Source organism: Daphnia carinata, chromosome 6, assembly GCF_022539665.2.
Source record: "Daphnia carinata strain CSIRO-1 chromosome 6, CSIRO_AGI_Dcar_HiC_V3, whole genome shotgun sequence".
Classification (NCBI taxonomy): Eukaryota; Metazoa; Arthropoda; class Branchiopoda; order Diplostraca; family Daphniidae; genus Daphnia; species Daphnia carinata.
Genome location: NC_081336.1, coordinates 10049693 through 10062477, shown reverse-complemented (window position 1 = coordinate 10062477; position 12785 = coordinate 10049693). Strand labels below are relative to the sequence as shown.

Below are 12785 nucleotides of genomic sequence, written 5' to 3'. Positions count from 1 at the left end.
CCTTACTAACAATAACTGGAATTTGAATGCCTATCTACGTATGCACAGCAGACAAGGTTATTTAGTACTATCTACTTTTAAAACAACGTCAATGGTAGCTAAATGGTAAAGTATCGGAGTAGCATGACAGTAGTCTTGGGTTCAAACCCCAACTCAGCTATCAGCTACATATATAAATACAACGTGAAATAACTTTTAAATTATTTTATTGTCCCTCCTTCCACCCACTATTCCACCACTTTACATGACAAAACAATATACAAAATACATACCATACACAATACAACTAACAGGTTGGCTGCCACGCCCCTACCACTACAGTAACTACATCGCCATCTGATGGATGGCGACAGAGGGGGACACAATGGTCCGGGTTGACACGATGTTGGAAGCCATTACGGGAATGCACACCCCTGGCAACCAAGCATCGCATCGTGCAAAGAGAGGCCCTATGGTGCATTGCCTGGCGCCTTACGGCGAATCTTGGGCAGTGGCGACAGCTCCACCCCACGGCACATAGACCATGGAGTAGAGCAGCGCGGCCCGTCCCTATCAAGCTAAAAAAAAAGGGGAACAAAAAGAGGCGTGGCAGCCAACCTGTTAATTAGCACACTATACATTACATAAAATAACAACGATACCACGAAGACCACGAGGCGACCACTAGGCGGCGACGGGCGAAGGGATGACGGGGCGACGGGCGAAGCGATGACGGGATGACGGGCGAAGCGATGACGGGATGACGGGCGAAGCGATGACGGGCGAAGCGATGACGGGACGATGGGCGAAGCGATGACAGGGCGACGGCGAAACGATGACGGGCGAGGTGAAGAAGGGCCTTTTTTTACTTAGGCTTGCTGTTCGTAGACTAGGGAATTTGCAAGGCCAGCAATTTTCCGGATGATGAGGCAGGCTTGGTAGTCCTGTAATAAGATATTAAGTTTTTTAAAAAAGTAATATTAAAGAAAAAAGAAACTTAAAATACTGAGGCGTAGTGGTGTTGATGTTCACGTCAAAGTGTGGTGACTGGCAAGGTAGGGATAGCGAGAAGACTGCTGAATTTGTGGTTTCCAATCGTTTTCAACGCAGTTGTGAGGAAGATGCTGCACCCATCACATTCAAACTTACACACAATGATGAGCTTGCGAAGAATGATCTCTTTGGCCTCATTCTTTGCAATTTTAGTTGCGGGCTAAAAATAAAAGCAGAATTATGGCAATTTAAGACACTGAATGCCAAAATATGAGTCTAATACCTCTCTCTTCAACTCAAAATCACACTATGTGAAAGGATCAGTCGAAATGCCAAGATGATTGCGTGCCAGCATCCTTTGCAATATTGTTTTGATGAGCTACTTCTCAACAGCAGAATAATGTCAATGGGATTCTTATTGGAAAATATATGTCTAGTACCTCTTCACGAGCACGAGAAAAGTATGATGGATAGTTGTTGATAAAATTAAGTGGTAAGTATGATGATAGTTCACCACACCTGTTACCCTGTTACACAAAAAATAATCCATTGATAAGCTTCACTTGATCAACACAAAAAACGAAAACACTTTTTGACACACCATTTGATTTGATTGAACTTCTACGAGCACAAATTAGTTTGATTTCTGACACTACAGCTGATGAACTTGCATTGCCATCTAGCGGAAATTCAATTTCGTCAGATTTAAAAATAAGCCCGACAAAAAAACTAAGCCCGACTTTTCGTATTTTTAAAATTAATGTCTGAAACCTAGATATTGCCATAACAATACATGATTTGAACTCGCAATTCAACGTTGATGCCGAAACTTCAGTCTATTTTTACCTGAAATTTATAGTTTAGGAGTTATTCAAATTCGACGTAATTGTTATAAAACCCATTTAAGTAGAGGTAAAAACCACAATAAAGAATCAGAAACAAAGCGCTGTTTATAGAATGGAAGCTACACTTATGATCAAAATGCTTAAAATGTTTGGAATATTAATGTTCATTTTTTACTTTTTGCAAAGTTGAAAAAAAAATTTACCGGAAGTGACCGGAAGTAGCCTATATCTCCAGAAATACTGGGCCCACAACAAAACGAACATGATTTTCGTGATCCTCATGAAACTTAAGGTGTGTCTGACCTATTTTGATCCGTTTTTGGCGAAAAGTCCATTTTGGCCAAAATCGCGATTTTCCCTGAAATATAGTTCAGGGAAATTTGCGATTTTTGACGATTTTCGGGTATTTTCTACTGACACATGGATTCGATCCCAAATTTCACGAGGAACACGAAAATATCGGTCTTTTTTTGTTCAGACCAACAGATAGTGAGTTATTAAGCATTTAAAAACCCGATCTTAAACCGGAAGTTGAAATTTCGGAAACTTAAAAAATGAACTATGTTCTCCATTACAAGGTACACAAGATCTGCATAGTTTCAAGCGTAAGCTATAGAGAATTAACATCATAGGAGCGTTCAAAGTTCTTTAAGTTCAGTTTTCAGGCAGATGGCAGATCATGTTTGCCACACAAATACATGATTCAAACTCGCAATTCAACGGTGGTGCCGAAAATTCAATTTGGGTTTACCTGGAAGTTGTAGTTTTGGAGTTATCCAAATTCGAAGTGGTTGTTATAAAACAATCCTTTACGTAGAGGTAAAAACCACAATTAAAAAACCAAAACAAAACACTGTTGAGATGATGGAAACTCAAATACACTTTTCTAACGCAACTTACGTTATGACTACTGCCTAACGCTTATATTATGCGTTTTCTATAGTTCCAAAAATCCCGCTACGAACGCCACGGGTAACGTGGCTCATAACTGTGAAAAATAAGCCCGTTTCTTTATGTTTCGCATAGTTCCAAAAACTCCCGCCACGGGTAACGTGCCTCATAATCGTAAAAAATAAGACTGTATCTCTAAAAAATCTCGTTATTTAAAACTACTGTTTTCCTATTTTCTATTTCATAAAACCTTAATGGTGCCACACAATTTATATGATTGGTACTCACAATTCAACGGCAATGTGTTAGATACCTGTCGGTTTCATCTTGCAAGAAATGTAATGTCCCGGCCAATTTCCCTCTGCGCTGCTGTCATTTATCCACCTTCCCATTCATTAACGTGTATTTAAAACTTTCATAATAAATAAAGGAATGACACGTGGAATAAATTCTCAGATACGAATGTTTCATATCACATTGACCATCTCTGGACAGATTTATCCAAATTCCATTTTTATTTCAATCGTTGAGTCACCAATGCCACAGCAAAAGCCTGGACAGCTGAGAAAGGATACTGAAAATCTAACGTGTAGGCATTCCCATCGATTCTGCTAAACTGCATAACCTGTCAATCATCTCAATTAGAACATCATCGAGCTTCAGCTGATAATAAACTACCTGTTTTCCTCAGAATTCAATCTGAAAATTTTTTCGCAGATTCTTGGGTCACTCTCCCTCCAAAGTCCAACTGATAAACTTGACTGTGTTCGTTCCACAACGGGACTTTGTTGTTCAAAACAAACTCACATCTTCGTCTCGTCTGAGCTGGTGGTTCGCGTTCTTCATCATTAGTTGCTGAATTCTTTTCAGCTATCCATGTCTGTCGTAGCCAACATATTAATTAAAATCTAGTCGATGAGAACTGATGACCACCGTTACCTTATTGAGCAGCTGAGCTTTTTGGAAACTCAAGATCGTGAAAATTATGGACTGTTGTGGCCTGAGGATCATCGATATCGTCGTCGGGCAGATTCGAATAGGTTGCCCTTCTTCTACTTCAGTTCCTGCCTTTAACTTCAGTTCAGGCACACACCTACAGCAAAAACGTAGGATCCACTTTCTTCCCTCACCTAACCTAGAAATGAAAAGTTTACCAGCACTTTCAAATTGTGCCATAAATCGGTGATACAGTCGCCGGGGTTAAATCAGTATACGTCTTGGGTGATGCAATGGCTGGTTACTTGCACTTGACGTCCGTTATCTTATTGTGCGTTTCTAAAATTTCTTCAACAAATGGATTTTCCTTGAACAAACAGCTGCAACAATTAACTGGCAATTATGTAAGAAAGTCTGTTCTTTCCATTTCACCTAGAAAACAAAAACACAAAACATTTTCTTCATTATTCTGTCAAGACTGAAATGCTTTCACTTTTGGAGTAAAATATTGCAACTGGAAAACAGAGACAACCGATTAGATGCCCTGGAGTTAAAGGTTCAACAACATGTAAGCATCTCAATTGGTTTGTTACATAAATAAAACTAAATTACTATTGTGTTGCATCACCATTTCTATCAAGCAGAAATTCGAGAAGCTTCGACATCCAAAGTTATTGGGACAAATCCGTGAAGGCTGCTCGATGCAACATCGCGGCCAATTTGGTATGAACAGTGCCATGAAATGTCCATGCAACCACCTGTTTAAAACCTGAAACGACACGTGAAAAATACAACGACTATTCATTAAAATAGCAACAAAAACACGGCATTAATAAGAGCTCAGTATCCTGATTGACATCATAGCCCCATGGGCTGCCAGTCATATGCTTAAAACATCACAGCTCAAAAATTATTTCAGCCACAGATTACCTGAGCTATGCCCTGAATGAAACCTTAACAATGAAAGCGGGTTTCGGGTCCATCAACCCATGCCAGTCCTATAAAAGATATAAAACAATTACACAAACTAGAAGAAATAGCTCGCACAGTTATGAAACAGAAACACCAATGAGGGCAATTTATACCAGTTTTTTTTTGTTTTTTGAAAGAACAACTATATCAGAATTGTTAAAGTGTTTCCCACAGACGATGCCCTTAAAGAGTTCCTTTTCATCGCATGTCACAGCTTCCGGAATGTATTGCTTACGCGGCTCTACATCTCCCATCAATTCACTGAATAGATTCGGACAGCCTTTCGAGGTGTAACCAGCTTCATGACTTTAGGGGTAAAACAACGAACCCTGAAACACAAAATATTTTTGTGAAGATACAATTCATGTTTACATAATAACACTTGATGCCACCATTGCATCCTCCTTGAGGAAAATCCCTTGCTACATGGCCCTCTTCTTCGTTAAAAACGAACACTACAAATGTTTTCTTGTTTTTTTTTTACCGCATGGCAGGTACGACTTCCACCACCGCCACGGTCCCCTTGTGGACAATCCTTCGAGAAACGTCTCCTTCCCCATACTATAAAAAGCACCAAAAGTTAAGTTCGCACATCTTTTTCGATATTTTATCTTACTTTGTGATGTCAACGGACCACTGCCACCGCCCCCACCAGCTCGTAGACACTCTCTGGCTCCTCCTCCACACTGTTAAACAAAACCATATTAAAGTAATCACTCTGAGAATACAAGGAGACATTTACCTTGTGACGCTAGACAGAAAAAAGGTAGATCAGAATGAAATAAATATTTGCGGGACAGCAGACTGCACGCGTTAAGCCAATCTAGAAATATGCCTTTTCTTTTGTTAGTGATGAAGATGGAATTTTCTGTCCTATTTGTTTCTGTCATGGACTGTGGGGTCCACCGTTACAAAACTCTACATCAGCAACAATCTTTTCTCAATGCTCAGAAGCTGCAAATGTTGTGAATGGGAAAATATTTTATTAAAAATAATTTTAAAAATAATTGTAACACCAAGCATTATTAAACGACTTGCCTAACTATGGAAACCGAAGGAACCACAATGTTTGCCTGCACAATCCTGAAATGATTGAAATGACAAGCTTGGTTCATCTCATTAATTTTAAAGAAGTACAAAGCCTGACTGCATGGTTGAGCAGTTTGGCTTAATGGTTTTTTAAAAATGCATGAAGGTAGCAATAACCATTATCTGAATGTGCCTGTCATGCTTACTTTTAAGGACACAAATTACCATCCATAATGGCAAGCACATAAACTCTTCTTGCTTTCATGGTATGAGATAAAAATAACGGCAAAGAATAATGCAACAGTAGAATATGGAAAAATAATATTACCACACATTTATGGTCCTTCTTAATGGCCATCTGGCATGGAGGTGAGAGCACGAGGGCAGATACACCACAATTTCTGCTTCACAACTTGTGGAATTCTCTAAAATTTAGAAAAAAGGCAAAGACTCAGCATGAAAATTATTACTTCTTATAGTTTTTTGTTAATAGCGTATCATTCATCTTGTAATTTGAAAAGGAGTTTCAAACATTAGGTATTTTCAAGTTAAAGTTTCGGGTGGTGGTGAATGTTAACAATGTTTTCTTGACGAAACATTCACTAAAGTATTACTTTACCATGGCTGCCTCATGTGTCCAATACTTGGCGAGTCAGATGCACACCACCAGCTTCACACACGACAAAGAACTAGAAAATGGCGACTGAAGCCGGCTCACAAAACTGAAGCAACGTTGCGACTTATTTCAAAATGGGCGGCGAATTCAACTTCCGCCATAACTATTTTGTTTTCTCTTGCGCAGGGACACACTATGCAAAAACCACATTAAAACAAGGAGATGGCTGGTTGTCTTTCGGGTTTACAATGGTAAGTTTTGTTTTGTTGGGAAAGGTAAATTCACGTTGCGGCTCTCGTGCAGTGCACCAACATCAGTAACACACACACACACAAATCCGTGCCAATTGTGAAATACTTAACCAACCGTACCAAAATACGTATTTTTTCAAAATTATTTGGGCGTCGCTCAGAACGAAAATTGGACACGAATTTAAAAAACAAAAATTATAATGAAGTGAGCCTCAACGCATGGATAGGAATACGTAATGAGGTTCACTTGGGCAAAAAGGTACAGAAGTGAACCCAAAAGACGAATAGGATCCGATATGTAAACAACTTATTCGATTGGTAAAAATTATGGGTAAAAGACAATGAAATTAAAATGGAATAGTTAATTCATTGATCGGCCCTTGAAAAAGAATTAGACAAACAACTTTGAGAAAGAGTCGAGATACTAGCGTCTTCTGAAATGCACATGCAAAGCGAAAGCAAAAAAAATATATCTACAAACCTAAAATTGGTGCAGATAACTTCCCCCGCTATGAATTGCATTCAAACGCAGAACAGCCACCGAAGAACTATCTTGTTTTCACTGGACAAAAAGGCGTGGTTGTTGCATTTGTATTCAGGGTGCAAATTGTCTTTGAATCAACTATCCTTGCCATGGCCGCTCTTTTCTCTTTCTAGTCAGTCATCTAAATAACGCACTACATCAATACCAGTTTACATATTGTTCGGCAGCAATTTATCCACGTAGTTCACTGCTTGAAACTGAACTTGACATTGACTATTTGACACGCCACACATCCTTTGCGAACATCAGTTAAAATAGCAATGATGAAACTGATGATCGCAATTTAGCGCTTTTTCTCTCCCCCCCCCCACCACCCCGACTTCTAAGCAGCATTGCCAATTCGCACTATGAACGAAATATAACATATTCTGAAAAATATGGTGTTAAAATGAAAGTAATAAATGAAATTGTGAAACCCGACATACGGTAAACACTGCTACATGGCGACACGTTACCCCACCGAGTGAAGCAGTGCAACCACCAGTTCAATTCTAAGAAAATATGGAACAAACTTACTTACCAGAAAAGAATGGTTCCAGGAGGAGCTGCTAAACATTAACGGCCAAGCCCTACGGAATAAGCGCCATACTAAAAACATGCTGTACAACTAAAGAAACCAAATCAATTAAGAATCTGCGTAAAACCACAAAACATTAAGCTAAACAAAAATAAACAAACAATAGCAAAGTGTTCCATCAGTGAAATAACGGATAATCATAAACGTCATACCCGAAGGACGTACCATCACGTGGAACAGACCAGCACGACAAACAAAAAATAATACCTGAGGCGTAAATGGAACACTACGGCGGACACAGAGACCGATGTCCGTCTACGATGTCATAAACATCAGAAGGACAAAGAAAAAGCCGACAAAATCGCCACAGCAGATCCTGAATATGAACAACACAGGGAATCAATCTCCAAGAAAAAATAACTTTTATCGAATGGAAGTAACTGACGTCATTGAAGACAATCTTTCAGCCTGGGACGGAAATACAAACAATCATTCGAACAAGAAAATATGAGGCAAGGGGAAAAAAAATGAAACAAAATGCTATTTTTGTGCCAACTGGTAGAGAAATCCTTTCAGTTTTGGACATTCAAATTTCTTCCATGTTGGATGGAAAATCAGCGCTATCCATGTTCCTTTTTCAATCAATAAAATAAATGTTTAAAAGATTGGGTGCCAAAAAGCGTCAACACGTAAACATAAGTGGATTGGCTAACAATAAATTCCCGGCTGATAAATAAAAACTTTGTAGAATAGTCAAAATGTGTTAAAAGGAATCTCAATAATATAAAAAAATGTGATGAAATAATTAACCGGTTAATGCAGTTCATTTTGCCGGAACGCGATTACCGGAACCAGTGGAATCGTGAATTTAGAACGGGGAACGTCCTCTGCTTAGAGGACAAGCAAAAGACAAATTGAAAAAAACCATGCAAATAAAGGGGAGGCAGGATGAGGGAGGCACTTGGTAATTCATACGGGTAATGGCGCATTTTCGGTGATGGCTACATGAAGATAAGCACATTGTTATTACGGTAATACCACGATAATGAATACATCTACAACCAAAAATGGAAATATTTCACATTCAACAATCACCAAAGGAAACGTTATAAATGAATAAAACAATAAAAACAAGGCAAGGGTGATTGATTCTTTCACTTAATAATATAGAGCCAATGATGGGAAACGGAATGCCATTTTTATTCACGATCGAAAAGTTCATCATTATTTTTTGTTGTTCTCGAATCGTTGTGTAAGAGACGCATTTCTCTACTGATAAACCTGGCCTGTGGCGTTGTGCGGACCAAGATAAAACGTTGTTGTTTTGGGGGGCCAAAACGCGTCAACACACGTCAAGATAATGGATGGATTGGCTAAAAGAAAATTCCCGGCTGATAAGTTAAAAAATTGAGTTATTGTTCCTAATTAGCTGACTGATTGTGCTGACCGACTGACTGATTGACACTGTTAGCAATCGTTTTGTGATATAGTCAAAACGTGTAGAAAAGATCCACAATGTAAAAAACAATGCGATGAAAGGATTAACCGGTTAATTCAGTTCATTTTGTCGAAACGCGATGAACGGAAACAGTTAAACGTTGTATCGTGAATTTAAAATAGAGAAACGTCTCCTGTTAATAGGAGCAGCAAAACCAAAAACAAAAATACCAAGCAAACAAAGGCGAAAAGGGGGTTGGGGGAGGCACTTGGTTATCGATACGGGTAGTGGCCAATTTTCGGTGATGACTACATGAAGATAAACACATTGTTTACCATGGTAAAACAAAGATAATGAATACATCCATTACCAAAAATGGAAACATTTCACATCCAAAAATCATTAAAGAAAAATGATAAATGCATATAACAATAAAAACAATGCAAAGGTGATCGAGACTTAAACTTAAATTTATAATATAGAGCCAATGATGGCAAACGGAATCCCACACTTTTTCTAAATCGAAAAGTTTATAATTATTTTCTGTTAATCTCGAATCGTTGTGTAAGAAACGCTTTCACTACTGATAAACCTGGCTAGTAGATAATACTGTATTGTCACGAGGATTTCGAATCACTGACGAGTACTAACGCTAGGATTAGGTTGTAACTCAACCCGAAATTGAACAATTACGCGTAAACCGAATGGACGTCTCTGATAAACGTCTTCTGCCCAAAACCCATCCGTTAGCGGACAGCTAACTGACTTTGTTATTGAACTATTCACGTTATCTTTTCATCTATCTTTTGAATAGGGAAGGTAGCGGCGGGCAGGAGTGGTTCAGTTTCGATTGAGATTGCAGTTGTTCATTTGTGGTCAGACGCAAGTTATTAAAAGTTGAAGTCTTTTCGTCTCATTTTCCCTCGACCTGTTGGAAAAAATGTGGGAATACGACCCCAATAAAAGAATGCCATCGAAAGAAGGAGACGTTCAATTACATTCCATCAAGGATGAGGTATAATGAATTTAAGGCAAGTCGACTAATCGCATTATGCAAATGTCAATTTATTCAATTTAGCTCACTGGAAAAGAAAAAGAATTGCTTGAATTGTGTGGGCGTGATTCGCGATCGGATCTAACGGGAAAAATCAAAGAATTAATTCAGTTCGGAATTAACCTGAACGCAAAGGACAACAACGGAATGAATGCGCTCCATCTTTTATGTCGTTACTATTCAAACCCAAAATTAACCGACGCAATTCAACTCGTGGTCAAAAGTGGAATCGACGTGAATGCAAGGGACAATGATGGAATGAATGCCATTCATTACTTGTGTCAATATCAATCAAGCCAAAACTTAATCGACGCAATTCAAATTTTAATTCAACTGGGAATCGATGCGAACGCAAAAAGCAACGATGGATCAAATGTGCTCCATTATTTATGTCGAGACAATTCAAACCCAAATTTACTCGACGCATTTGAAATTTTGACTGAATACGGTGTGGATGCGAAGGCAAAAGACAAAGATGGATGGAATGCGAACTATTATTTGTATAATAATGATAAGAAGGTAATGAAAATTTGGTTCGACCGCGAAAACCCAATAGGGGAAGGTAGCTTTGGTATGGTATGCAAAGGGAAGTTCGGAGGTCGTGAAGTAGCAGTAAAAAGAGTTGAAATGCGACACGTGGACAAAATAGAAGAAGAAGCTATGCTTAAGTTAGATCACCCAAACATCGTCAAACTTCTTCACTGTGAAAAGGACCAAGATTTTATGTATAGCATTTTTCTCTAGTTTAAAACAACAATATGATTTCAAAGTAGATTTGTTTTTTTTGTTTTCGTTGTCGTGTAACAGGTACTACGCATTGGAATTATGTAACGCTTCCTTAGATCAAGTTTTCCTGAATTCGGATGATCCCAAAAAATACAAAGGACCTATGCCACGTCAAATCGAGGTTTTCCACCAATTAGCTACAGGCCTGGCATACATCCATTCAAAGAATTTAATTCATCGAGACATTAAGCCGAACAACGTTCTAATTAAGCGATCTCCAGGCCAAGATGAAAAGACAATAATCAAATTGGCTGATTTTGGGCTGGCAAAAAAGGTTACTGAACGGGGGTCATATTCATGGACTGGAAGGGAAGGAACCAGAAACTGGTACGCCCCGGAGGTGTTACACTTATTCTTGAACAAAAATAAAAAAAAAGAGGATGAAGAGGCAGAAAAGAAAAGAGGCACAGTAAAGAGCGATGTGTTTGTCCTCGGCCTCGTTTTCGGATATCTTTTCTTGGAGGGAGAACATCTGTTCGGTTCAAGCGAAAAAGAAAATGAAATTCATGATAACATAATTGGAGGACGTGCGGTGAATATGAAGAGTAATTCCAATTTAATTCCATATTATTTTACTCTTCTATTTATTAAACAACTGGTGGCTTAATTCTAGATATTGATGCCGAATTGCGCAAATATTATGAGGATGACTTACTAAACAAAATGTTGCAACACGATTCGGTAAAAAGAATAAGTTCGAAAGAAGTCGTCGAACAACTGGAATCCATCACGGAAAAGGTAATATTATTTTTTTGTAAGTGGGGAAGTAGCAACGTAAACAATCGTAAATCTCTCCAATTTAGCTGGCTGAAAAAGAAGAAGAATTTCTACTACTTTGTGCTCGTGGCTCTTTGTCTGATCTAAAAGGAAGAGCCAACGACTTCATTCGCATTGGAATTGATGTGAATGCAAAGGGCTATATGGAAATGAATGCGCTCCATCATTTGTGTCAATTTATGTCAAGCCTAAATTTAATTGACGCCATTCAACTCTTAATCCCACTGGGAATTGATGTGAATGCAAAGGACAATGATGGAATGAGTGCGCTCCATTATTTGTGTAAATTCAATTCAAACCCAAATTTAATTGACGCCGTTCAACTCTTAATCCCACTGGGAATTCATGTCAATGCAAAGGACAGAAGGGGAATGAATGCGCTTCATCATTTGTGTAAATCAAATTCAAGCCCAAATTTAATTGACGCCATTCAACTCTTAATCCAAAAGGGAATTGATGTCAATGCAAAGGGCGAATGGGGAAAGAATGCGCTCCATTATTTGTGTGAATTCAATTCAAGCCCAAATTTAATTGACGCCATTCAACTCTTAATCCAACTGGGAATTGATGTGAATGCAAAGAACATTAGCGAAAAAAATGCGCTGCATTATTTGTGTGAATTCAATTCAAGCCCAAATTTAATTGACGCCATGAAACTCTTAATCCAACTGGGAATTGATGTGAACGCAAAGGGCGACAGGGGAAAGAATGCGCTGCATTATTTGTGTGAATTCAATTCAAGCCCAAATTTAATCAACGCCATTCAACTCTTAATCCAACTGGGAATTGATGTCAATGCAAAGGACAATGATGGAAGGAATGCTCGAAGTTATTTACGCTATAATGATAAGATTAGCAACAAGGACGAAATCCTACAACTGCTCGACGCAGCACTTGTTGTTTGAATCACAACTCGTCTCTAGGCGATACAATGCACTTCGACAACGCAGAATGAAAATATAGCGCCTGCCGCATACTCGGAATTCTTTTGCCATTTACCCCTTGAAAAGTCAAATTTCCCGCTTTCTTGGCTGTATTGCTCAGGCCGACGGACTTACAAAAATAAAAATAATGACTACATCGCCATACAGTCTTATCAATTTATGACTCCTTTAGCCATGTTGATTGCGACTCATTCGACAATTTATAAACTCTAT

The 12785-nt window shown here is 38.6% G+C and overlaps 1 protein-coding gene and 2 long non-coding RNA genes across 7 annotated transcripts; 1 reads left to right on the top strand and 2 right to left on the bottom strand.

Moving 5' to 3' along the window:
• Nucleotides 1-3108: 3108 nt before the first annotated feature.
• On the bottom strand, nt 3109-5566 carry LOC130686602 (uncharacterized). Of its 5 annotated transcripts, none has more exons than XR_008999968.1 (10): nt 5359-5566; nt 5233-5302; nt 5009-5177; nt 4730-4945; nt 4575-4642; nt 4257-4413; nt 3863-4076; nt 3648-3801; nt 3387-3588; nt 3109-3333 (listed from the first exon to the last, which is right to left on the bottom strand). It is a non-coding gene; the product is annotated as an uncharacterized LOC130686602 (long non-coding RNA). The 5 variants fall into 5 exon arrangements; XR_008999956.1 differs by having other exon boundaries at nt 3648-3843; nt 3923-4076; XR_008999942.1 differs by having other exon boundaries at nt 3648-4076.
• An 88-nt stretch (nt 5567-5654) lies between these two features.
• Nucleotides 5655-6393, bottom strand: LOC130687073 (uncharacterized). Its single transcript, XR_009000045.1, has 3 exons — nt 6265-6393; nt 5974-6070; nt 5655-5699 (listed from the first exon to the last, which is right to left on the bottom strand). It is a non-coding gene; the product is annotated as an uncharacterized LOC130687073 (long non-coding RNA).
• Nucleotides 6394-9886: 3493 nt separating this feature from the next.
• Nucleotides 9887-12675, top strand: LOC130686106 (calcium-dependent protein kinase 2-like). The gene is made up of 5 exons (XM_057509491.2): nt 9887-10026; nt 10090-10790; nt 10873-11396; nt 11465-11589; nt 11655-12675. Exons 1-5 carry the CDS (start codon nt 9952-9954, stop codon nt 12531-12533), a joined length of 2304 nt encoding a protein of 767 aa, XP_057365474.1. The 5' UTR covers nt 9887-9951; the 3' UTR covers nt 12534-12675.
• Nucleotides 12676-12785: the final 110 nt, after the last annotated feature.